The 27,136-nt window shown below is 37.7% G+C and overlaps 5 protein-coding genes across 6 annotated transcripts in view; 3 read left to right on the forward strand and 2 right to left on the reverse strand.

Moving 5' to 3' along the window:
• Positions 1-111: 111 nt before the first annotated feature.
• ugdh (UDP-glucose 6-dehydrogenase) lies at positions 112-5,196 on the forward strand. Its single transcript, XM_056729485.1, has 12 exons — positions 112-271; positions 856-1,017; positions 1,304-1,405; positions 1,534-1,734; positions 1,830-2,027; positions 2,136-2,283; positions 2,364-2,458; positions 3,116-3,246; positions 3,653-3,792; positions 3,954-4,045; positions 4,188-4,298; positions 4,415-5,196. The coding sequence occupies exons 2-12, from the start codon at positions 856-858 to the stop codon at positions 4,511-4,513; spliced, it is 1,479 nt and encodes a 492-aa protein (XP_056585463.1). The 5' UTR covers positions 112-271; the 3' UTR covers positions 4,514-5,196.
• Positions 5,197-5,269: 73 nt separating this feature from the next.
• On the reverse strand, positions 5,270-10,138 carry lias (lipoic acid synthetase). The gene is made up of 11 exons (XM_056730767.1): positions 10,005-10,138; positions 9,605-9,777; positions 9,151-9,244; positions 8,859-8,939; positions 8,577-8,733; positions 8,441-8,498; positions 8,230-8,358; positions 6,343-6,488; positions 6,159-6,229; positions 5,837-5,948; positions 5,270-5,734 (listed from the first exon to the last, which is right to left on the reverse strand). Exons 1-11 carry the CDS (start codon positions 10,092-10,094, stop codon positions 5,676-5,678), a joined length of 1,170 nt encoding a protein of 389 aa, XP_056586745.1. The 5' UTR covers positions 10,095-10,138; the 3' UTR covers positions 5,270-5,675.
• Positions 10,139-10,789: 651 nt separating this feature from the next.
• rpl9 (ribosomal protein L9) lies at positions 10,790-14,196 on the forward strand. 2 transcript variants are annotated; one of them, XM_056738611.1, is made up of 7 exons: positions 10,790-10,945; positions 11,055-11,170; positions 11,277-11,372; positions 11,470-11,602; positions 12,884-12,964; positions 13,471-13,589; positions 14,034-14,196. In XM_056738611.1, the coding sequence occupies exons 1-6, from the start codon at positions 10,873-10,875 to the stop codon at positions 13,575-13,577; spliced, it is 606 nt and encodes a 201-aa protein (XP_056594589.1). In that variant the 5' UTR covers positions 10,790-10,872; the 3' UTR covers positions 13,578-13,589; positions 14,034-14,196. The 2 variants fall into 2 exon arrangements, with proteins under 2 accessions (XP_056594589.1, XP_056594579.1); XM_056738601.1 differs by lacking the exon at positions 13,471-13,589.
• Positions 14,197-15,384: 1,188 nt separating this feature from the next.
• Positions 15,385-26,139, forward strand: rfc1 (replication factor C (activator 1) 1). Its single transcript, XM_056739792.1, has 24 exons — positions 15,385-15,497; positions 16,023-16,130; positions 16,344-16,410; positions 16,549-16,650; positions 16,801-17,111; positions 17,185-17,259; positions 17,437-17,514; positions 17,615-17,980; positions 18,380-18,487; positions 18,571-18,750; positions 18,921-19,025; positions 19,382-19,769; positions 20,607-20,719; positions 20,886-21,000; positions 21,180-21,268; positions 21,777-21,914; positions 22,680-22,775; positions 22,911-23,009; positions 23,101-23,255; positions 23,401-23,518; positions 24,301-24,446; positions 24,556-24,769; positions 24,977-25,162; positions 25,429-26,139. Exons 1-24 carry the CDS (start codon positions 15,495-15,497, stop codon positions 25,534-25,536), a joined length of 3,468 nt encoding a protein of 1,155 aa, XP_056595770.1. The 5' UTR covers positions 15,385-15,494; the 3' UTR covers positions 25,537-26,139.
• A 220-nt stretch (positions 26,140-26,359) lies between these two features.
• si:dkey-92j12.5 (multiple PDZ domain protein) overlaps positions 26,360-27,136 on the reverse strand; it is a 36,952-nt gene continuing 36,175 nt past the window's right edge. The window contains 1 exon segment of the mRNA XM_056740349.1: positions 26,360-27,132. Coding sequence (XP_056596327.1) covers positions 26,968-27,132 — 165 coding nt within the window. The 3' untranslated portion in view covers positions 26,360-26,967.

Raw genomic sequence — 27,136 nt, forward strand, 5'->3', positions numbered from 1 at the left:
TTAGTTACATTAAACTCTTATTTTGAAGACATTCCTCAACCCGGAAGCATACGTCTGTCCCCGCCCTTCTCAGAAGTGTTTACGTTGCTTTCCCCGCCCGGTGGGGGGGGGGGGCGTGTATGAGTGAGTAAATGAATGTGTCTTTGAGTTTGTGTCGAGTATATAATAGTTATATTCATTCGGGAACAAGTCATCACTTATAGAGGATCCTTACATGCACACTGCACTGAATCACTCAGACTGTTAACTCAAAACTTTACTGTGAGACGAGGTAAGTCTGTTTTTACAGTTATGGAAGCTTCTGTGTATTGTATATTTTATAAGTGAATTGAATGAAAAGTTTCTGGCTGTGAGTCTCGATATAGATAAAATATTGATCGGAACTGCTCACAAGTTCTAAGCTCTGTTCTCCTTTTGGCATAAAATTGACAGTTTGTTTGTAAAAGTGAAAAGGTGAAGAAAAAGAAACTTGTCAGAAATAGATTTTGTACATGAGAACATCAACAGTATAAGTAACACTACAGAATTAAAGCTATCATCAGAAAACGGATCGACAGTTTTTTTTTTCTTTAACGTGTATCTGGTTGCTATTAATAGTGATAAATGATTGGGTTTGGTTGGATAAAGAGCACAGTCAAAAACTGTACCCTTAATGCCCCAGGTGGCAAGTAATATGATACCTTACTCTGGACCCCCTTACCTCCCCGTGAGCCCCTGGAACCCCGCCGAAGGCGATGAACTGTCCTCAGAGCATTTTGCTTACAGACTGTAGACAGCTTTTCCTTCATTCTTTCTTCATCTGTGTACATCTAATTTTACTGATCTGATGGGTTTGACTTTCTTTTGCCTATGAAGATGGTGCAGATTAAGAAGATTTGCTGTATAGGAGCCGGATATGTCGGTGGGCCAACATGTAGTGTAATTGCCAGCATGTGTCCTGAAATATCAGTCACAGTGGTGGATGTGAATGAGTCCCGGATCAAAGCCTGGAACTCTGACACACTGCCCATCTATGAGGTAAAGACATATAAGGAATCATCTTGACTAGCTCAGTTGGAAAATTCAGACACTACAGTTTGATCTTCTGTTAAATTGCTTTTAAACAGGTGGTGTTGTGAAAAGGCCTATGCCAAAATAAATAACATGACATCTGTGTCGATTACATTTTTTTCAAAATGGATTGACAGTTAAGCACTTATAATGTAAGCCTTAATGCAATTAGAAATTACAATAATTAGAAGTGGTATTTTGATGAAGTCCGTCTGTTACATCATGAGTCATGAATGTGGTCTTTTTTTTGTAGCCGGGTCTGAATGAGGTGGTGCTGTCATGTCGTGGGAAAAACCTCTTCTTTTCCACCGACATTGATTCTGCTATTAAACAGGCGGATTTGGTCTTCATTTCTGTGAGTACAAGAACATATTTTACGAGTCCGTGTTAAACATGAAATTAAAAATGCAATCCCATAAGATTTGTAGGTCTTTTTATATAATATGAAATTATAATGTTTTAAAAGATCGATCTCTCTCTTAGGTAAACACACCTACTAAGACATACGGTATGGGCAAGGGTCGTGCTGCCGACCTGAAATTTATTGAGGCGTGTGCGCGGAGAATCGTGGAGGTGTCGGACGGCTATAAAATCGTTACTGAGAAGAGCACAGTACCGGTTCGTGCAGCTGAGAGCATCCGCAGGATATTTGATGCGAACACGAAACCCAGTCTCAATTTACAGGTGTGTGGTTGTTAGTGAATGTTTATGTAATGTTTTTTAAACGTTCTGCTGTTATTGATCTTTCTTCTCTTCAATATTTATGGCCATGATTGCAGGTTCTCTCCAACCCAGAGTTCCTCGCAGAGGGAACGGCAGTGAAGGACCTGAAGGAACCAGATCGTGTCCTGATTGGTGGAGACGAGACTCCAGAAGGTCAAAGGGCCATCAGTGCTCTCTCTGCAGTTTATGAAAACTGGGTCCCCAAGTCCCGCATCATTACCACCAACACCTGGTCCTCAGAGCTTTCCAAACTGGTGAGAGTGTTTATAGAAAGTATGTGTGTAAAGTTAAGAAAGATGAACCATTATTTAATAATATGGGTTGTGACATTTCAAAAACGTGTGTGTTTATCTGTGTGTTAGGCGGCAAATGCGTTCCTAGCCCAGCGAATCAGTAGCATAAACTCCATCTCTGCTCTGTGTGAATCTACTGGTGCTGATGTTGAGGAGGTGGCAAAAGCCATCGGCATGGATCAACGAATTGGAAGCAAATTCCTTAAAGCCAGCGTGGGTCAGTCTCTTATTCTTTTAGATTTTTAGATGAGAATTTTGGATTAGTTGTTGCTTTAAATAGTTGTTTTTCTGTGTCAGGTTTCGGGGGAAGTTGTTTTCAGAAGGATGTGTTGAATTTGGTATATCTATGTGAAGCGTTAAATCTTCCAGAAGTTGCTTCATATTGGCAACAGGTAATTATTCATATACTTCAAAGGTAGTAGTTTTGGTTGGGAACAGACCAAAATGTTTTATTTTATTTCTTTTGCGTCTGCATATATTCAAAGAAATTTTAATTTATGGTGTAAGTTCAACCAAAAGAATTCTGTCATCATTTACTTTCTTGTCATCTCAAACCCATGACTTTCTTTGGCAGAACATAAAAGATATAATTTTGAAGAGTGCTGGTTAACCAAAAAACTGTGGCGTCCATTGACTTCTCATTGGTTGTGTCGATAAAATCGAAGTCTGTGGGTTCCACTGTTGTTTGGTAATCAACATCCAAATATTCAAATCGTCATCATTTACCCTTGTTCCAAAAATATGTTCAGCAAAAGGTTCAAGCTGCAGTTTAAATGGAACAGTGGTCACCATTTACTGTCATTGTATGGAAAACATTGCTTAGACACTTCTGCGGGATTTTTTTGTTTCATGAATAAAAAGTAATTCAGTTCTGCGAAAGAAGATAAGTAAATGATGGCAGAATTGTTTTGTTATTGAAAATGTAGTTTTGTTTACAATCTTATAAAAACACAAAGCATAGTAGACATATTGTGACACAAATGAATATGCTGTGTGCTACAAAAATGCAATATCATTGTTTCACCCTTAACTTTCTTCTGCACGTGTAGGTTATTGACATGAACGAATATCAGAGAAAGAGATTCGCGTGTCGAATCATTGACTGCCTGTTCAACACCGTTACAGGAAAGAAAATCGCCCTGTTAGGCTTTTCTTTTAAAAAGGATACAGGAGATACAAGGTACATGCGGACACACTTTGACCCAGTCAATAATCAAATTTCTATTACAACTCATTCATGACATTGCAAAAATGGCTCTTTCACCTACAAACACACACATCACTCAAAAGCAAGACCTCAGAGGTTGAGTAAATCATCAACTTTGTTTGAAAAAAAGCTTGCACACTCATGTTTTAAGTTTTGTTACCACACCACACACACCCATGGCCTTTATCCAGAGTTGGATGAGAATGCCATGCTCTGTCCCTTTGTTGTGAAGCATGACTTTGCTGCTTTACTACCTCCATTAAAACCAGCATGAAAGTAACATTTAATATAAAAATATGTTAGAATAATAGTGTGTGCAACAATTGAAATTGAACATACATTTAAAATATGATGTAAATCCATCCTATGTGTATTTCAGGGAGTCATCCAGCATCTACATCTCTAAGTATCTAATGGACGAAGGAGCCAAGCTGCATATTTATGACCCTAAAGTGCTGAAGGAGCAGATAATGCAGGACCTGTCTCAACCCAGCATATCTGGAGACAACCCTGAGAGAGGTGTGTTTTAGGTTCTTTACCTATAGATTCATGTTTTTGTGTATGATGGGAGAGACTCGTGCGATTGTGTGAGTGCTGTGTCATGCTGAATCTGATGTAGGGCAGAATGCAAAGTATCATTTGTCTTTATGTCTTGTCTAATTTGATAACACTCTTTGCAGTATCTGATCTGGTAACTGTGACAAATGACCCGTATGAGGCATGTGAAAGCGCACACGCACTGGTCATCTGCACTGAGTGGGACATGTTTAAGGTAAACACACACACTGTATTCAGGATCAAATGAAATCGTGATACTACAACTTCAAACAATACTTTGGCATTGTTATGGCACCAAAACAAGGTTATACCAATGTACTTTTAATGAAGTATTACAAAACGTTGTTTGTTTTCAGGATCTGGACTATGAGAAAATATATCACAAGATGCTTAAACCTGCATCTATCTTTGACGGTAGACGAGTCCTGGACCACCTGCATGTCCAACTCCAGAACCTCGGCTTTCAGGTCTGTCTATGATTCACGTTTGTGTGTTCCAAAGTGTGTATGGGGGCACTTTCTCGACACCCTCTATTTGTTTGTACATTTACATAGTGACAACGGTGTGTTTTTGGTTTGTGTAGATCGAGACTATTGGAAAGAAGGTGACCACCCGGATTCCTTTCACGCCCTCCGGAGGAGTGCCGCGTCTCGAACCGCCCTGCAAAAAACCCAAAGCATAAGACACCAACACGCACTTATGCACACACCTGCATGTGCATTGTACACTGATTAAAATAATTTGCTGAGAAAACAAATGTGTGACCCCAGACACTTCTGTCTTGAGTCATGCACATGCCGTGTGTAGGTTTATTAATCTGACTGGTGTTTGGAATGTTTTTACGTGACTGGCTTCTCTCTCATGGCTGTTTTGTCTGTGAATGCAGACAGTTATGTCATCTTTTAAACATGTAATCGTTTATTTTAGACCACAATTGTAAACATTTTTTGTGTTTTAGAGGTATTACCTGCACACAGAACTGATCTGTTTGATGCCACACAACTATTTAGTAGTGCAGTATTGTTTACATGTTAAATTGTCAGTGTTATTGGTTTAAATAACAGAATCACGTTTTTGAATTTTTGGCACAAGGACATGGAACTTTTATATCGGGATCAAGTGGCAGAATTCAAACAGCTGTATATTCACTGTGAATTCAGTTTGTGATTGTATTGGGCAAGTTACTTATGAAGTCACCAATCATTCAATCATTCATTTCTATATACATTGTATGGCTGTGTATGTTAATGTAGAATCTCAGTTTTAGCTTTTATAAAACATGTACTGTACAGATTTGTAATGGTTATGTACAATGCTCACAGAACTGAACTGATTTCTTAAATAAATATGGACCAACAAAAAGAAGGATTGTAACTTCATTTCATCAGTAAAAACAACCATGGTTGAAATAAAAACAAACATGCACAATTAATATATATATTTTTGACAAGAAAAGTTTAATTTGATAGCCAGTTTATATCAGTTAAAAGATAAACATACATTATACATCATTTGTTTTTAGAATTTAATTTCTAAATCATTCAAGCATTTATTTAAACAATTTCTTCTTAAATAATCTAATAACATTAATGTAGGGGTTTAATATCTGCATTAAGAACATTGATGTGGACACAACTCTTAAATCTCTCAAGCATTTTATTGTGCTGTAAGGACAAAATGAACGTTCAATGCTTCCCAGAATCTCTCTTTCCTATATCAAGTGGTATCACAAAAATTCTTCCATTTTTAAATCTTGACCATGTGTACGTTTATGAAGTTCTAGAAGTTCTTTACTGTCAACAAAAAGCGTTTCATTTTAAACTTTACAGAGTTAACACTATCAATTACTCTGCTGCCATCTCAGTCTTCCTCTTTTTCAGTAGGTTCTTCAAGAAGAACTCTCCTAAGAAATAAGTAAAAACCACACAAAATGTTAAAACAAATAATAATGTTGCAGTTCTTAAGGTTCACAGACATTATAAATAGACACTTCTACAGTTATTACCTGCTTTGTAAGAGGAACGCACAAGCGGCCCGCTGGCTGTGTAGACGAAGCCCATCTCCTGACCAACTTTCTCCCAGTGTGCAAACTTCTCAGGAGTAACATATTCTTCCACCTTCAAACAGACAAACACAATCAGTCTGATGCCTTCAAGTAAAAGACGGAAAGTATGTCAGCTTTGTAAATGCAGCATATGCATGTGAATGTACAATTCAAAATTTCTGTCCACCTGAAACAATTATATTTATTTCAAAGACTAAGGTTGCGTTTCCTTATTATCATTACTCCTTATAAGCTTCCTTATGATCATGTAGTGTTGTTATACCTTAAGATGGCGTTTGGTTGGCTGCATGTACTGTCCCAGTGTTAAACAGTCCACTCCTGAATCCCTCAATTCTGCAAACAACAACAACAACAATTGCTCAATTTCTGACTTATTCATAGAAATTTACTCATAAATATTCTCCAGTTCTCCAATTCTGGTATAAATTAGTGTTAACGCACTTTACCTTTCAATGTGGCATGTATCTGTTGGTCTGTCTCTCCCAGTCCAAGCATAATGGAAGTCTTGGTGAGCACACTGGGTTTCACCTTTTTGGCATGTCGTAATACGCTCAATGATTGGTTGATATTTGCACGGGGATCACGTACAAACCTGAAGATTATAGATCAAGATCTGCAAATTAGGTCTCTTAGCTTTTAAAAAAAATTAATCATAGTTCACATAAAAAGAAAAATTCTGTCACCATTATTTATAAACCATTATGTTGTCCAAAATATGTGTATAAAAGTTTTCTATGCTGAACACAAAAGGAGATATTTTGAGAACGATTTCAGTGGGTTTGCATCCATAAAATGGAAGTCTAAATATATTTTGTTAAACATACTTCAAAATAACTAAGAGAAAACTTTTTTGAAAGGTTTTGAATGATGTGAGAATGAGTAAATGATGAAAGAATTTACATGTGGGCACAACTATCCCTGTCAAGCTATTTTGAGGCCTCTTTGGAAGTTTGTATAGGCCTCCATGTGGTCTTCACTGGGCAATATTACTGCCATCTGGTGGTAACTGTATGTAAACATCACAGGAAGATATTTGAAAGAATGTTAGTAACCAAGCAGATCTCATCTCCCATTGACTCCCCCTATTTATTTTCCCTACTATGGCAGTGAAGGGAGGAGATGAGATTTGTTTGGTAGGAGTAGTTCACTTTAAAATTTCATGATAATTAGCTTACCTATATAAAAAATACAATCCGTTTGTGTGTTTATTTCTTCTGTCGAAAATAAATTGAGACTTATAAGGAAAGCTTTTCAGGAAAGTTCTTCTCCATATAATGGACTTCAACAGGGGGCTGTTGTTTAAGGTCCAAAGTTTTTTTTTTTCATGCAAACTTTGAAAGAATTTTTAAACATAAATACACGGCTTGCACTGGTTCCGAGTATTTCGTATTACACATTCACATTGGAAAGGTTACGTGTGACATAGATTTCAAAATATTCAAACATCTGTGATATGCACACAAACTGCCATTTAAAACAATAATCTTGCACAAAGACACATAACTTGTCAATTAACATCGAAGAACTTCTTTCTCCACACTCGTAAAAACTGGGTCGGAACTTCCGCGCATGTCACGTCACGCATTACCTTTCCAGCGTGATTACGTAGTAAGTGAGGTCATGAACGCCATACATGGTGGCACTCCAAGGCAGAGCAAGCCATATATTTTTGTTTAAAATGTACATCATTTTAAAGTTTTATTGGAAAATGACTAATCAGTTTGTTAGACAAAACTCTTATTCATTGTAGTTTGTCGTTTAGAGCCTTTTGAGGCCGCGATAAAACTGAAATTTGGACCTTAACCAACAGCCATTATAAGTCCATTAAGTCCATTATATGGATAAGAACCCTGGAAAGCCTTCCGCAAAAGCTTCAATTTGTTTCGACAGAATAAATAAAAACACATACGGGTTGTTTGAGATGGGTTTGAAATCATGAAATTTTATAGTGAACTACTACTTTAAATGATAGAAGCTATAACTACTCCAAAAATGGAAGATACTAAGATCCATTCCCTCCTCTCATTGGATACAGCTTACTACACCATAATTGTTAGATCAACAAGATATCCTGTCGAATATGCCATTTATTATAGATCCAACTAAAAACGTTTGATCATAAGCTTTCCTGTAGCTCAGGGGTTAGAGCACGGCGCCAACAATGCCAAGACTCATGGATTCGATCCCAGGGATTGCACATACTCCGATACAAATGTATAATATAATGCAATATAAGTCTCTTTGGATAAAAGCGTCTGCCAAATGCATTGATTTAATAATATATTACATATTTTGTTTTTTGCAATTGCAGAGTCACAATAAAATGCACCAACCTCTGCAACTCTCTGACCGTCTCTACATTGTGAGCATAAACATCAAGCCCCGACAAAGCAACTTTCTCCACCGCTGCCAGATCGCCACGAAAATCAGGAGTCAAACACTCTACCAGGATATTAGAGTTCCTAGGACACCGAATAGCAACATTTTTAAAACCAACACATTTTTACACATACCTAAACATAAATATCAGAGAAATATCTCGACCTCTCTTTAAGATTTAACACAGTCTCTGCCATGTGCTCAGCGCCACCATCAGGAATATCTGTAAAATGATGCATTTGCTTGATCAGAGCATGAAAGCTTTGGTTAAAGCATGCTTGCGTTTTATGTGTTTTCTCACCATCTCTGTCTACTGATGTGAGCACTACATAGTCTAGTCCCCATGCTGCGATAGCCTTTGCTGTGTTATATGGCTCATCCGGGTCAAGAGGGGGAGGACGTCTTGCTGTCTTAACCGAACAAAACCTACAGCCCCGTGTACATGTGTCACCCATTAACTAAGGGAAGAGAATCAAGCTTGGATGAACAATCAAGATCTGGTTGGGAAGTTATATGTACAAAGTATATAATATTGAGATATTGGCATTATTTTGTGTGTGATTGTGGTATTACCAACACTCACCATAATAGTCGCTGTGGCAGTAGCATACTCTCCTCCACCCCAGCATTCCCCAATATTAGGACATCTGGCCTCCTCACAGACCTGTAACCATAGTAACAACTGCTTACACTTCCTGTTTACACAATATGTGAACATCATTTTAAAGAAATAATCAGAGCAGCAAAGAAAAATTCTTCAAAGAAAATCATAAATATTAGGAACATTTTTAGTTGCATCATTCCTGTTCCAATATTGATGTTAAATACAATCAAGCAGTGATTATTGTGTCAAACATGTTTTGTGTCACACTCACAGTGTGCAGGTTTAGTTCTCTGAGAGTGTTTTTCAGTTTGTTGTAGTTCTTTCCTATAGGGATCTCCGTCTTAAGCCATGGCGGTAGCCTTAGTCTGAGAATACAGACACAGATGGTTAAATCTAAATCATATATGGACTGGTCTTACAAGATACAAATGTAAACTTTAAAATAACTCATTTATATATCATACAAACACTACACACATTTAAACCCAATAAAAGGTGTAATACCTGTCTGTATGTTGCAAATAAATACGAAAGAAAAAAAATATTGTGGTACGGTAAATGTTTTTCATGTCATGGCACTTAACGGATACTTCTTGTTAGATAGTTCATGATAATTTTGTTTATTCCAAACTGTCTGTTATGTCTGGACAGAACCGTAACTGGTATTGATAAAGTGCTATGGAGCATTAAATAAAAGGGAATGTGAGTGGTTTGAATCAGGTTACCTTTCTCCCTTCTGTCTCTTAAGGTTGCCCCTGTATTCTTCCCACTTGCTCTTTTCTGACAGATCTCCAGAAATAAAGTCCTGCAGGTTGAGCCCATCCTCCTTAATCTCCTTCTTCTTCTCTGCAAGTATGGACGATGCATTGGTAGCAGTGGTCAGTCTGTTAGAGTAAAGCTGTGACCAGCAGCACAAGATGAGAAAACATCAGCCGGACTATTTCATTTCATAATATGACATCATCACCCCAAAACATGCGATGAATCGAGAACATTAAACACATTTAAATGTGTTTAACCAGCGGACGCTATATAACGTTACGACAATGACCCTTGTATTACCAGTCCAAAATGAAAAACGTGTTTAGCTGAATCACAGGTAATAAATGGCAAGAAATCACTTACATGTGACACTTCAAAACATTTTGACTGTAAAAACAAATGATTAGACGAATATCGACCCGCAGCAACACAACTTCGGCTAATCAACGCCATGACTTTTAGATCCAGCTTGAGTCAGAGAGCTTGTCTTTGACAACAATTACTCTGACATCGATTAACTTGGACTTTGCCATTCACGGCACGTTTATAACACTGACAAATAACTGTTACTTGTTCTGTGGGCGTGATACCAGTTTTATTAAGCCTGTGTGTATGGCCGTGTACATCCATACAAATAGTTTTTAAAATAAATATTATTTAGTAAAGTTCTTAGGGATCGGCAATCGTTTGATCATGCTTGGGGTCAGACAATGACGCAACACGTATTGGTTACTTTTGCGTCATGACGTCTTCCTCCTTCCTTTCCTCCTTTATCGGCGAGGTAAGAACATGGCGCATCCAGTTCTTGAGCGTTTTAATCAAGTGCAATCTGCACAAATTCCATATCTCTTGAATTTGCCCTTTGTCTCATGGGGTTGTTCAGATGTTCATAAAAATATATATGGCTGTATTTGTGTTAAATGATCTGATGACGTTTGATAATCGCAGTCCGGCCGATCAGTGTTTATGTGTTAGCATGTAACTTTTAGGCCGAACCAAGCACGTCATTCATTCATTGCTAAAATATTAAAGTTAGACCTGCCTCGACACTTAAGAAAGCGTGAAAACAAAGCCCCAAATGTCGTTTTAAGGTACACATATACTGTAGTTTCTGATACGCCTTTACTAAGTCAGAAATGGCAGGTTTTATGTAACGTTAGACTGCAACTGTGTTGTTTATTGCTATTAACAGTAGCAAATTATGACCGAGTAAGTAAATGTTCAGAAACCAATGCTGTTGCGGTTTTTTTTTGTCAGAATGAAGACCATTCTCAGTAACCAGACTGTGGACATCCCCGACAACGGTATGTCAAACTTCGGACGTCATGCTTTGAGGAGTGTATGTCTTGAGCACCGAGACGCGTGTATGGTCTAAATGTTTTAATGGAGTTTTCATAAATCTTATTCTTACAGTCGAGGTGACCCTCAAGGGCCGCACAGTTACGGTGAAGGGACCCCGTGGTACCCTTCGCCGGGAGTTCAATCACATTAACCTGGAGCTCAGTCTGCTCGGCAAGAAACAGAAGAAGGTAGGCAGCCTCGATACACACTTGCATGAATAAATGGCTTGCAATCAATACATAGCTTTTAACGATAATGTGTGTATACTTAGATGTTTATCCATGTATGTTTCAGTTGCGTGTTGACAAGTGGTGGGGTAACAGGAAGGAGCTTGCCACAGTCCGCACCATTTGCAGTCATGTTCAGAACATGATCAAAGGTGTCACCCTGGTCAGTAAACGGCATTTCACACACACAAACTGATCATATATTTAAACATGCATGATGTATCAAGACTACTATGTGATAACTTAATTTTATTTTGCAGGGTTTCAGATACAAAATGCGATCTGTGTATGCCCATTTCCCCATTAACGTGGTAATTCAGGAGACTGGCTCTCTGGTGGAGATCAGGAACTTCTTGGGGGAGAAGTACATCCGCCGTGTCCGCATGAGAGCAGGTATGTCTGAACTATTTTGATTTTCAGACAAACTGAATTGTATTTGGCATGGATGCGGTGCTGCAGTGTGCTTGTAATCCATGGCTTGTGTGTCCGGGATGGGCGATATGGCCCTTAAACTCTTATTGCAATATTTTCTGGTATTTGTGACGATGACGATAACGATACAAATGACAATATGGCTATAAGACCATTCTCCATCGCTGTTTTTTGCTAGAAGTGATGGTAGATGCATGCAGTCTAGAGCCTCAGAAACGCAAACATAAATCAAAAAGCTCCTAATATATACTTGCAGTATTTTTTGTAAATGTATAATATAATGCTGACATTCGAATTCAAAAGGTTGTAGGAAAGAATTAAATTTAACTAAAACTCCATAGACGCATGTCATACCTAAACTGTATATAGTCTAGTGTTGGGTGGAAACGATCGGATCACGCCGTCATTTACTCTCTCCTGAACTGTGTTAACCTTCTCTATTCACAGAAACATAACTGTAGGACTCGAACAACAGCATGAGAACAGAAAATGCAGATAAAAAATATATGATTAATCTACGGTGTCATACACTCATAAGCGTATTTAAAATAACGTAAACAGTGCGTGCTGCGTCTTTATGAAAGCATGTGGGCGGGAGCTGCGCACAGGACGCTGAGGTCATGTATATAATGGGCAAGAAATCATATTAAACAATTTGTGCAATATGCACGCGCGCATGCCATCTAATGAATGTTTAAATAAAGACTTAAACTAAATACAACAAAATACTTAATGAGCAAATTAAAAACGAAAGTGAGCCTAAACATAAACTCTGATGCATCTACAGAGCCATCCTTCACGAGAGTTTGAGCTCCTCTTTTAGTGCAAACTCTTTTCAGCTTCACGTCCGTCCTTCGCCATAGGCATATGGGCTGTGAATGGGTCTCGCAAAGAGATCATCAACTAGGATTTATTGTTATATCGTGGGAAGACTAATTCCTATCATGGGTAGAATTTATACCGGTATATTGCAAACGATATAATATCGCCCATCCCTATTGTGTGTGCCACAAATTCAACAATGGTCACTTGATCAGCACATTCTGTGATGAAATGTCTCCTCCACACAGAATAAGAAAAATATAGTCTGCAAATGGAGATGTAAAGGCCACTGAAAAGCTGATAATCCTGCTGGAGAATGTTCTTTGTTGATGCTGCTGTGATGTTCTGGCGTTTGTAATGATGGATTTGATCCCAGCTTGTTTTTTAGTCACAGAAATGTGGGAATTTTTGTTTTTAAAGGTGTATCGTGTGCGGTGTCTGCTGCTCAGAAAGACGAGTTGGTCCTGGAGGGTAATGATATTGAGCTGGTGTCAAACTCAGGTAAGCAGTGTGTACTTATGACTACCAGTGAGGATTTTTAGCTGAATCTTATGTGTTTGTCTTTAAGTTTCATTGTCAAAGTAAAAAACTGATTTATTTGCGAGTAGAATATACTGAGTGATACCTTTTTGTTGTGCCTTTAAAGTTAAATTCAGGTGTTAAGCGTCTTGTGAATGCTAATGACTTATCTTAAGTCTCCCTGGTTCTAAACTTTCTGTAAGATTTTGAGTGCTGAAACCCACAAATCCCCCTTTAAAGCCTAAACCTTTATCCCCAGCACCTATTCTGCACTAGACCTGAAAATCAATGTCTTGTTGTATGGCCATTCAACAGAGGTTTACTCAGAGGTCTATTTTTGAGTCTGGTAGTCCTACCTTTTGGCTGTATAACTTGGGTTCTTTCATAGGAGTGTGATTGGTTGGACAGTCTGGCTGTGAGTGCAATGTATGTGTGGTGTTCATTTGAGAGAGACACATCCCTCACCTTCCCAGCATTTCTTCTTCCAGCGGCCCTCATCCAGCAGGCCACGACAGTGAAAAATAAGGATATCAGAAAATTCCTTGATGGTATTTACGTGTCAGAGAAAGGAACTGTTGTGGAGTCGGACGAGTAGCGTGGACGTGAGGTTAGAACGAGACCGCCGATCGGGCTCCGGAGCCGCCAGCCCCTCGCCTTCTGTGCACCAACTTTTCATGCTTTTTGTCATTGAACCTGTCTGTCTTTCCATTTATTTTCACGCTCACTGATAAATTTGATTAAGCATTTTTGTGAAAGTGCCAAAACAATGGAGGATCTTCTTGGGCACCATCTCAATCACGAGTATTTCATTGTGCTTTCACATCATTTCCTCTTTATAAGGGTTGATTGCACACTCACGTACTGGAAGCATGACAACACTAACAAAGCTTCTTTTTCTAAGTTCACAGCTATAACCACTGACTTGGTGTGCATGTTACATGACTGGTTTGTGTTGTACTGCTAAACACATGTATTGTATTCTCAGAGCAACCCCGAACAAAAATCACCATGCACTCTTTTGTCTTAACACTTTCTGTGTTCTCTCCATCAGCTGCTCTGATCCAGCAGGCTACCACTGTGAGGAAGAAGGACATCCGGAAGTTTCTGGATGGGATTTATGTCAGCGAGAAGGGCACAGTGGTGGAACAGCAGGAGGACTAAATTAGTCTGTAAAATCTGTCAATAAAGACCAACTCCTTTTTCAACCACAAGAATGTGTCTTAAGTTTTTTTTCCAAGTAGCTTAATTGTTATAAATGAGTTAATTTTAAATTTAATTGGGCAAAGTATGTAAAATGTGGGGGGCTTGTATTTATGTCCCAGATTGGACTCTGTGCTTATGTTCAGTGTATTTTTCAACAACTCTTAATGTATGCTGCACCTTATCTGCTACCACATTATTATCCAATAGTGTTGTATAATTGGATGTGCATAATTGAACACCAATTCAGATAAGAGAAAATGGCTGTGCCCTGTGTTGCTAATTGTTGAAGAATAACCATTAGATTTAACAAAGGCTTTGTCAGATAATAACATGCAACACTGCTGTGCTATTAGGCAGGTTACAATTAAGTTTTTCCAAATAACGTTTTAGTGGTTTCAAAATATTTACTGTTGTCTGTCACCTGAACATTAAAATGAGCTTAATTTGCGGTGTATTTTAAACATATTTCTTAAATAAAATGCAGAATTTAGCAAGTGGCTGGACTGTACCATTATGCTCCAATATTAATTATGTCTTTATAGAATTTAGGCAACAGATACTACTGTCTGCAGCTGGTAAAATTATTGTAATTGTGATTATTTAGGTAGATTGTTTCTATGTACAACCTAAAATGTGTACTTAAGCCTAATTTATTAATATTTTAGGAATATAAGAATATTTTATAACTAGACATTAAACAAGTTTTACAGTTATGTAACTAACAGTTATGAATCCTGAACACAGCAGGAGGTTATAACTAAAGTATCAGAATCTAATTTGACCATCAGCTTGTGGTACATACTGTAGTGCATCCCATGGACTGCTTGCAACACATTTGCATGTTTTTTCTTTAAGATATTAACGTTACCCTCATAAATGCATATGCAACTTCCTGACCCTGGAAATCACCGGTCTGTCATTGATCAACATCTTTTCAATCTTGCAATAATATATTTTACACAATAAGATATCCTCATACAAAATAATTAATGCACAATTATTTGTTTTCTTACTGTCCACAACTGTATTGCAATGCTGCTAGGCGTGTAATGTTACTACAAAATATCTAATAAAATAATAATTGCATTGTACATTGTAAAATGTCAATTCTCTATAAACATAAGTTAACGAATCAAAGGGAATCATTTGGTATTTTACTGCGCTGATCCACGGAGCTCACGCGCTTGCACACCATCCGTGCGTCATCACGCTGCGCCTAAGCTCAGTATCATTGGCGCCAAAGAAGAGTGGAGAAGGACCACTGTCCCGAAATCTGTCCAAAAATAAAGATATTGACACATGCTAAGAAATGGTGAGTCCCATCATGAATGCGCAATGTATACAAATGATGACACAATAAACGCAAAGCTCAATGGAGTTGATCTGGGTGTTTAGCTAAAACAAGAGCGCAGTTAGCTTAACTCTGCAACATTTAACGTTACATGCATGCTGTCAACAAGTGCATTAACGTTATATCTCCTTAAACTTGTCCGTACTGTCTCTCGTTTATTTTGTTTACACTTAAAAGCCTTGACTTAACGATTTATTGTATCGTATAGTTTACATAATGTTACGTATGGAGAAAGTTGCTAAAGTAATTTAGCGAGTACATGTAATTTAAATCCAAACGCAATGCAGTTTTATAACGGTGTATCTCCGATGTTTGTGTTTTGGTAAACTATAACAAGCACCGTCATTGTGTTAACTGTAATATGTAAACAGTAACGTTAAACAACGTGCAATCTCAACTTGCGTTAGTTATGGTACATTTATACGACACGTATTTTATACTTTAATAAATCTGTAATTATCTGTAATCCAAATGTTATCGTTTCAGGACATCAGGAGGTTTTTTGCGCCAACCAAACTTGCAGCGCCAAAACCTTTAAACGGAAGCAGCGGCACCGATGAAGAGCCGAAGAAGAAACAAAAATCAAAGACCAAGGTAGAAACAAATGCGTTTCTGTATGTTTCCCTTTATATTACATATATATATATAGGGTTTTATATTAAAGGTATGATTGTACAACATTCTCATAATATTTATACAATGACAGCTATCTCTTTCTCACACACTCATTGATCCTACTGGATCGCTATCAGTCGCACGCTTTCAATATTATAGTCTTTCTCACTCTTTCTTTTTATTCTCTTTAAGGTCAAAAGTCCTAAATCTGACGAGAAACCCACTGGAAAACGAAAGAAAAGAGCCATAATCGATTCAGGTTCATGCACAACATCAGATTTTGAATCACTGTTGACTACCAAATGGATGTTGTTAAAATACTTAAATGAGTTTATGAGTTATGTTTGTGTTTTGGTAAACTATAACAAGCTCGGTCATTGTGTTCGGCTTTTTTTAGACTCCGATGAAGACAAGAAAGAGAGTAAAACCAAGAAAAGCTCTAAAGAGGTTTCTGCTCCACCAGAAAAGAAACATCCAGTTACTTATGTGTCTGATTCTGGTGAGATGCGATAATCAATAACTTGAAATTAAGTTTTTATCTCACGATACTATATCATGCTGAAATTGTAAGTTATTTGTTTATTTTATACATGCCCTTGTGAAATATTTATTTAGTATGTGCCCTTACTTTCATCCTAATTTTTCACAGATTCAGACGATACATTTTTGTCTCTGAAAAAGTCCTCGAAACCCAAACAAAATGGTACGGCTAAGAGCAAAAAGGAATCGGATTCAGGAAAAACAAAACCGGTCAAGGCATCTTCTACATTGTCTAAATCTCCGGTCATATCCCCGACTGCCACCGTGAAGGCAGGGTTGAAGAGTTCTCAGCCCACCATCTCCCCAAAGACAGGACCGACCCCGCCCAAACAGACACTCACATCAGTTATAGACTTTTTTGGGAGCTCAAGTGTTCAAAGGTCGGACAAGAAAATGGTGGCCAGCGCAAAGAGGAAAGCAGTGAGTAGATGGAATTAAAAAATGTGCTACATAAAAAGCATAGAAATATTCTTATAAATGTTGTGTAATCCAGGCCACACAGGATTCTGAAGGCTCGCTCAGTGATGAAGTCATTGCAAGAGAACTTCAGATGGATGAAGAAATGGATGTAAGTTCAGGACATATTTACTGTGTTTACACGCAAACGTATGTTCTTATATTAATCTGAAACTTGGTCTTATTCTGAATCTGTATTCTTCAGAAAAAGATGCTATTGCCATAGCTGAATAACATTTTGCTGTGTTGTTCACTCTATGTACATAACCAGTATGTGTATTCATTTTAGAAGGAGAAACAGATTCATGAGGATGAGGAATTTGCAAGAACATTAGCAATGCTTGATGAAGCCCCCTTATCAAAAAAGGTAAGAATGTGTGTGTACACATAAACATGAATGCACTCTTAACACTTTACAAAACCCATGTGTCTCATTTCTGTTTATTACATTTCTCTTTGTTTCTCAGGCTCGTGTTGATTCAGTCTCCCCCTCCAAGAGCAGCTCGCAGCTCAATTCCTCAGACACCAAAGCCAAGATAAAGAAGCCATCTCCTAAAAAAAGCCCTCTCAAGACGAGCTCCAAACTGGCTCAAATGAAAAGACGACAAGAAGAAGAGCATGGGGAGACGAAAAAAGACAAAGGCGAAAAGCAGATTAAGATCTCCCCGAAGAAAGAGTTCATCTCCCCGAAGAAAGAGTTCATCTCACCGAATCGCTCAGAAGGTGCAGCCACTCCCAGAACTGGAAGTGCTTCAGAGGGAACGACAAAATCAAAAAGTTTTTCCACGCGTAAAGGAGATGAACCCAGTAAAACTTCACCAACAAAACCAGAGGTAAGTTTGTCTGCAACCAGGGTTATTTTGATTTAAATTAAAACTTATTAAATAAAATAGTGGCCTAAAATGTATTTGGAAAACTATAATATATATTTATTTATTCTTTATTATAATAAACAAAAATAAAAATAAATTAATCTTTTAGCAACATAAAATATAAATAGTAAAATGACAAAACCATATTAAAAATAGTTAAAAATGTAACTAAAATAACATAAAAACTACAAAGTAAATGCTAATTAAAAAATTCTAAAACTATAATAACTCTGTAATACTTTCAAATTTGTTCGAACCCTTAATACATTTCCCGATTTATAACATTTGTTTATATCAAATCATCTTTAAAGGGATCATATGGCGCGAGAGAACCATTACCTTCTACCTCTTTCTTTTCAGAAAACAAGTCCTGAAGATTTCGAGAAGAAACGGGCTAACACATCGGCCTACCGAAGTTATCTGAACAGAGATGGCCCACGGTCACTGGGCTCTAAAGAGATACCACAGGTAAACACACACACCCATAAAATCCAACATGCCTTGAAGTCCTTAATAAAGTCTTGACTCAATGTTCCTTGTTTGTTTGTTAGGGAGCGGAGAACTGTCTGGAGGGCTGTGTGTTTGTGGTGACAGGCGTGTTAGAGTCTATGGAAAGGGACGATGCTAAGTCGCTAATAGAGCGTTACGGTGGGAAGGTCACAGGAAACGTCAGCCGCAAAACCACTTACCTTGTTCTTGGACGAGACAGCGGAGCCTCAAAAACAGAGAAGGTCCTAGTTTAAATTCATGCATGTCTGATTCAATAGTTTCATCTGTCCAAACTGTTCATCTTTTTATTTAAACTTCCATAGATTTCTGTTTTATTTGCTGTTTGAAAGTTTTAATGTAGTTTTAGAAGTTTTCATGTAACACATAATTATTACTCTAATGTCTACCTCAGGCGGAGAGTTTTGGCACTAAGATCATTAATGAAGATGAGTTGCTGGAGCTCATAAAAACCAAACCAGGGAAAAAGTCGAAGTATGAAATTGCAGCGGAGGCCGAGGTGAGACATTCCTGACCTTCCACACACTGTTGACACTGGGGGTGTAAAAATACACATGTTTTAGAAAGAAAATGCTATGCAACAAAACTGAAATTATTTTTTGGAATTTATTTTCTTCCTTATGGAACATTTGGAGAATAAATTCGGTCATTAAAAATGTGTTGAGTAGGTGTTAGAAATATTATAGAAGATTTTTGGTCTTTTTTGTCCTTAAACTGAAACAATGCCACTAGTAATGCATGTTTATATGAGCGTCTACTTGCTGTGAACCGACATCAAGCAGACACTGAATAACCAAGAGGTCACTTATTATACATTTTCAACAATAGACAGTCAATTTGTTTTCTATATTCCAGAGTAAATCTGCTACAGTAAAGACCCCGAATTCTAGAGGCAAACGCACTCCTCCAGCCAAGAAGGCCACGCCACAAGGGCCCAGCCCCAACAAAAGAAGCCCTTCAGCTGGAAAATCTAATTCTGGATCTGCCTCAAACAGATCTGTTGCCTCTCGCTCAAGTTCAGACGTCAAAAAAAGTTTGAGTTATGATCAGACCAAGTCAACATCATCTGCATCTCACTCCACCACAGAAAGTGATGGAAACAGCCTGTTGTGGGTGGATAAATATCGTCCCCGCAGTCTGAAGAATCTGATCGGGCAGCAGGGGGATCAGAGCTGTGCGAACAAACTTATACGATGGTTACAGAACTGGCACAGACATCACGGTGGCAATGGAAAAGCACCACGTTAGTATTTAAAATCATTAGTTTTTTTTCTGTTTATATAAAAGTGGATATGTTTGGCATGACACTGTTTAAAATAACAAACATGAATAAAACGATTTGCACAAGTAAATTACATACAAAGTCAATGCTAAGATGCGAATAGATGCAAACTAGTGCTGCGTTCACACCAAACGCGAATTAAGCAATTTGCGCTAGTAAATTTCATATAAAGTCAGTGCAGCAGGCGGGGAGAATCGGGCGGTGGGATTACTGAGCAAGTTAAAAACGCGAAGAACTCATTGACACCTGCTGGATGATGGTCCGAACATGAAGAGACGCTCCCCGTCGCGTGATGTTTTTTACGTCACACACAAAACCTTTCCTGCAAGTAATAAAGAGCATAGAATGCGATTGTTCACGTTTGGTGTGAACGCACCATAATGCAACCAACAAACAATCATGTTCCTCGCTCTTTAAAACTTCCGGAAAAAGTTCGTTATTTTCACATAAGTGACGTAAAAAAACCATCACGCAATGGCAAGTGTCTTCACGCTTACGGACCCATCAAACAGTAGTTGTCAATGAGCTTTTAGCTTGAATTTCTCACTTGAGTTGAAATATTCAACTTGCGTGTATGACGTGTCTAACGCACGTTTGCTGGAATCGCACCCGGCGAGGCGAATGATGTATATCGGGCGGCGTGATTACCGTCGCTTAATGTTACTCACTTTTTTGTTTGTTTGTTTCTGCGACATTAACAGACTTAAAGAGCAAAGACTGCGATTGTTTACATTTGGTGTGAACACAGCATTACTCTCTTGTTGGTTTGTCTCTTACACACATTTTTTTCGTGCATAGCGGTCAAGTTTAGTAAGTTTGGGAGCAAAGATGACGGTTCCGGGTTCAAGGCTGCTCTGTTGTCTGGACCTCCTGGTGTCGGGAAGACCACTACTGCTGCTCTCGTGTGTGAGGTCAGTTCCTTCTTAACGTTTCCTTGACCACTTCCCAAAACATCTGTGTAAGCATTCAAAGGCGTTCAGTGATCAAGTCATTAGTGTATTATAAACACTGCATGTCTGCGTTCAATGTGTCGATGCTTAGATTAACACATTAATGGAGTGCAACGTGTGTTTGTAGGAGTTGGGTTACAGCTACGTGGAGATGAATGCCAGTTGCACCCGCAGCAAGAACAGCTTAAAAGAAGTGATTGCCGAATCACTCAACAACACCAGCATTAAGAACTTCTACACCGGTGATTATCTCATTTAACAGCTAATTTATCTGGTAGCGTACTATCGTCTGTGGAATAACTTGTTAAAGCTAATGTAGCATTACCGGTGTGTTTTGGCTGTAGACAATGAGCTTAAAGACATACTTGATTGGGCTGTGATTGTAATGTAAACGCTGTGTGTACGTGTTGAATGGCATCAGGTGCATCAAAGACAGTAAGCAGTAAACATGTCCTCATAATGGACGAGGTGGACGGGATGGCAGGAAATGAAGACAGAGGAGGAATACAGGTATACATGAACATTGACACAGACTTACTTTCAGTTGCAGTCTCTCTCTCTCCTAGAGGTGGTGCTCAAAGAGCATAAGTGGAAAAGACATATTAAAAACGGCATATTGGCTTATTACAAAGTGTATAGTTTGTGGTTGTATGAAGGTCTTTAATTTAAAATGCATTATGAGAGGCTGTGCTGTGAAGAAGTTAATTACATTTCATATTTATGCATTTGGCAGATGGTTTTATCCATAACTAGTGTTCAGTTATCATCACAGATATTGAGCCTTATTTTAAGAAAAATACATAAAAGTCCTATTAAGAAAAATTAGTAAACAAATCTGAACCTCATACTAAAAGGATGGCCAGATCAAACTAATAATTTTACAACGCACTATTCTATGCAGTAAGCTCTGTTTTTTTCCTTTAGGAAATAGTTTTAGAAGCGATATATAATAAATATTATAAAGCCATTGATTTTAAGGTAGCTTTGACTGTTATGTTTTGACATTTGACCCACACAGGAGATGATTGGTCTGATAAAGCAGTCGAAGATTCCCATCATCTGCATGTGTAATGATCGGAATCATCAGAAGATCCGCTCGCTGGCCAACTATTGCTACGACCTGCGCTTTCAGAGACCCCGTGTGGAGCAGATTAAGGTGCTGACTTGCTTATGAAATGATTATTTGATTAAGGGCTGCCAAACGATTAATCGCATCCAGAAATGAAAGTTTGTGTTTACATAATATATGTCTGTGTACTGTGCATATTAATTTTGTATTTATAAACACATACGCATCCACACATACATATAAAAGAAAGATTTACATGTATTTATTTACATTTACCAATAATTAAAAAATTTACATTGAAATTTGGTAAAATATTGTTAGTATTAGAAAAATAAAGTACCTTGAGAAATATAGTTTCTATTTTCATTTATTAGCAGAAAATGAAAACTGGAGAAAATGTTCATATTCACTTCAATGCAATATGCATTAATAAAAGGTTAAAAAATATAAATATTTTTTATATAACCTGGATTTTTTCACAGTTTTTATGTGTCTTGTATGGCTGTCAGTCTTTCACATTGCTTTTGGATGACTTTGTCATTCTTGAGGTTTGATTTTGTTGAAATTCAACAAACCCTGCACTGGAATGCCAACCATAGATCTAGAAATGCTGATTTGAAATGAAAATTTTGAGCGGTCGCTTCATTTTTTTCTATGGCTGTATGTTCGCAGTGTACATTATCTGGTGGACAAGAGTACTATTGTTTTATGTAATGTAAATGCAGTAGGCGCTATAAAAATGCTTCAATATATGATTTTTAATCTAATATTAAATGTTTCATTCCAAACTATTTATTACATTACAACAATTTTTATTGTTAAGAATGTTACATTTTCCTTACTGTTCTTCAGGGGGCAGTGATGTCTATAGCTTTCAAAGAGGGGCTGAAGATCCCACCACCAGCAGTTAATGAAATCATCCTGGCTTCCAATCAGGATATTCGACAGGTGACAACAAAAAAATTATTTAAGATAAAATGCCATAACTTTTATAATGAATCATTTTTTATCACTTTTCTGTATATTTGCTGTTTGCCTAATGTCTTTAATATGGCCACATTATCACTGTATTTCTGTTAATAGGTGCTGCATAACCTGAGCATGTGGTCTGCTAAAGATAAAGTCATGACCTATGACGGGGTCAAAGCTGATGCTAATAATGCTAAGAAGGACATGAAACTGGTATAGACACACACTGTTAAATGGGTGCCATGATGACTCAACGCGTGGTTTAAATATAAATACAAGTATCTTTGTGTGTTTATGTGCACAGGGTCCGTTTGATGTGTGCCGAAAGGTATTCGCCTCGGGAGAAGAAACCGCTCATATGTCTTTGATTGACAAGTCAGACCTTTTCTTCCATGACTACTCATTAGCACCACTTTTTGTGCAAGAGAACTACATACACGTCCGACCGGTGGCGGCAGGGTGAGTTACGTATAGATGCAGAAACCCCATGTATAGGCAGTAATAAGAAAGTGCTAATTTTAGCAGACTTTCATAAGAGTTTAGAAAGAGTGATGTAGACGAAAGTGTATGAATGTAATGAGTGTTTTGTTTTTTTGCATGTTAGGGGAAATCTAAAGAATCATTTAGTGTTGTTGAGTAAAGCAGCAGACAGTATTTGTGATGGAGATCTAGTGGACAAACAGATCCGCTCCAGACAGACCTGGTCTCTGCTTCCCACACAGGTAACATGCACTGCAACTGTACAAATTATCATTGCTGATGCAATGATACATTTTAATAATGTCAAATCTACCTTTTTTTACTAAAATTAAAACTTAGGAAACATTTCTGTTCATTAAAATCAAATGAAATATCAGCATAAAAATTATTGAAAAACTGAAACTAGATGAAAAATGTTTTGCATCAGAAATGAACTGAAAAATGTATAAAAGCGCAAAAATTATAATAATAAACAAAAACTAATTTATATATAAATCTTATATAGTAGCAGATTTTTTTTTTACTAAAATGAACAATAATTTTAATTATAAAATCTAATTTAAGATGGTAATAAAACTAAAAACAAAGCTAAAATCTGATATAAACAAAATCTGATATAAACAAAGCTGATATATTTGCACAAGGAGCTTGCATTATTTAAAAAAGTGAAAAGTTTTCTTTCTGCAAAGGTCACTTTAAAGGCTGTGTTTTTGAGAAACGGATAACCTTGCATGTGTTTTACATTAAGAAAGGAACGGAGCTAAATTCAGTGTATACACCTACAAAACTATCAACAACTGCATTTCCGAGACGCCTATGCTTTAGCCCAGCTCTCATGTATATGAACAGATGAAATATCACCAAGTTAACTCCTGTGCTAAACAAAATTTTGTCATTTGTTATATAATATACGCCCTTAACTGAATTGGCCTCTATTGCAGCATTGATTTGTACAAAAATGGCTTGACGCAGGTTAAATATTTTTGCATAGGTCTGTGTAATACATCTGTGTATTTATTTTCAGGCGATCTATGCCAGCGTGTTGCCAGGGGAACTGATGCGGGGATATATGAGTCAGTTTCCAACTTTTCCCAGCTGGTTGGGCAAGTTTTCATCGACTGGCAGATACAGTCGCACCATCCAGGAGCTTGCTTCACACACAAGTCTAAAGTAAAAGAACACAACCACACACACTTTTTTTCTCCATATCTTAAGCAGTAAGTTCTTAAACAAGTTTTTGCTTTCATAAAATCACGTCTGCAACATTTCTCATTTCCAGGACGCTAAGCAGTAAGGAAGCAATAAATCTGGATTATCTACCGTATTTGCGCTCTGCAATATTGGAGCCACTGCAGTCTCAAGGCGCAGAGGGAGCCAATCAGAGTGTGAAGCTTATGGACGATTATGACATCATCAAAGAGGATGTTGATAACATAATGGAGATCAGCACATGGGGCGGACAGCCAGATCCTTACTCCAAACTAGATTCTAAGGTGTGTTTGTGTTTGCGAGTGCTGTGTATTTTCAGAGCATATTGTAGACGTACCCCTCCAGGACACAAAACTGGTGGTCCATTTGACAGTTCATTGCTTTGACGGATGCCTGCTCAGTCTAAGTCAATTGTGTTGAAACTATAAAACATCTGGATGTGTGTGCCACACTTTGCCACATCATCTGTTTTTTCTGCTATTTTTTGCCAGGTGAAAGCTGCGTTTACACGGGCATACAATAAGGAATCTCATCTAACCCCTTACTCCTTACACGTTGTCAAGAAAAGCCGCAAAGGAGCCGTTGACCCTGAGCTCGTCGGAGAACTTGGCGGTGAATCTCAGGTCCAGGGAGAGGAAGAGGATGATGACGGGGTCATCGCAGATGCCATGATCAAGGTAGATATCAAAACCGAAATCCAAATATATCTACACATATAACTGATGAATAATAGTACACATACACTCATGTGGTCTCCTTACACATCAAAAATTGTACAAGAATATAATACGAGTCTCTTAGAAGTGAACAAAATTGAATATTAAACAAGCACATAACAGTCCCAGTATTCACAGACGTTTTGCTGCATAGTATTAGATCAATATATTTTGTGTTTGTAAAATGCATCAATGATCACACAATCTCTGTCTTCCTATTCTTACAGCAGAAGAAAGCCAAACCAGCTAAAAAAGATGCCAAGCCGGAGAAAGCAGGGGATTCTGGGAAGGGGAAAGGCAAGGGGAAAGGGAAGGGAAAGACCAGAAGAACATAAGAACAAGAGAGACAGACCCTGCCCCTCTCTGTTTTCGTACAGATGCGAGGGGGTGAAAAAGGAATGACATCAGGTCTATAAACAGAAATCCGTGTCTGTGAGTCATACTTCTGCACTTCCTGAAAACCATCACTCAACTTAAGCTGTTGTGAGAAGAGCAGACACTGCAGGGACCAGGAACGCATAGTTTTGTAACTGACGTTATTATGTAGTACACAATTCATCTTAAGGATCCTACTGAGCACATGCATTATACTGTTAACACTTAATAGTACAGTCATCTCAATGGTATGTACAATATTAAGGGCACTTGTTACGGTTCCTCTCATGGAACAAGATTGGAAAATAGAAGAATGTCTGGATACAAAAAAGGATGCAGAGTTCCAACTCCGTGACCACTTATGAACAAATTGTAAATAAATATCTGCCATATTAGCATTTTTGCCTTTATTTTGGATACTTATAGATATATAAAAATCCTTTCGTAGTGTTTCAGCTTTTCTATGGCAGCACTTTTGAATACAGACTGATATTGTGTATTACTAGCCTGAAGATTATTATTCTGTAAATGTGTGCGGTTCAATGATTAAAATGAGGATTATGTCACCGTGATGTATTGTGTTTGGTTGTTGTAATTATCTCCATGGCTCATTCTACTTGATGATGCACATCAGAAGTATTGATCAGATGTTGGTGGCCCAGAATGGTAAAAACAACTAAATTGTATTATAATTGCTGTTATTTATCTCTGTAACCTTAGCGAATGACTGCAGGAAATGTATTTATACAGGAACCAAAATTAACATCGCAGATTACTTCTCAATACATAACATAAAGACTTTATTATTTACAGCAATAATTAATACATGTTGCTAATATATGGAAATACACATGATGTAGAAAGGCAAATCTCTGAACTGTTATTCTGAATCATTAGAGCTAAGAAGGAACTACATAAATCTGACAGCATTATTAAATATTATGATCGGTAAAAATGTTCCTATATTAGCAAATAGCTGAATGGTTCCATAAATATTTCATCCCGTGATTTACAACTTTCCACTATTGTGTTCATCAGATAATTGAACCACACTTACAATTATGCTCAATTATCTATACAATTTAGATTTAATATAATTCCTTTTGGAACTATCGGATGCTGAAAAGTGAATTAAATGACAATTTCATGCAATGCAGTACAAAACAGCTGATATGTTTTTCGATAACAGAGAATCATAGTTTAGCACTATTATCTATTGGCTTCTCCCACTTTCCCTTGTACATCCAGTGTCACATTTCTTAGTTTGTTTGACTGCCATCTGTGTGCCGGACTGCACGCTTTGAGAAGTGGAACTAGGCCGTCATCTGTTCTCACTCAGTTTATGACAATCATCCTCCAGAAAAAGTGAAAATGTCTTCTATGTGATATTATCAGCAAGTCGGTGATCTATTTGAGAGTACTTGTAGAGTAACCGGTCCACTGGTCTGTCTCAAGATCTCAACAGCCTCGGTGTGAGTGACACCCTCCAGACTCCGCCCATTTACTGCCAGCAACTGATCGCCTCCCAGCAGACGCCCGTCATCCACCGCAGCTCCCTGT

The sequence above is a fragment of the Triplophysa dalaica genome, chromosome 2 (genome assembly GCF_015846415.1).
Source record: "Triplophysa dalaica isolate WHDGS20190420 chromosome 2, ASM1584641v1, whole genome shotgun sequence".
NCBI classification, from domain to species: domain Eukaryota; kingdom Metazoa; phylum Chordata; class Actinopteri; order Cypriniformes; family Nemacheilidae; genus Triplophysa; species Triplophysa dalaica.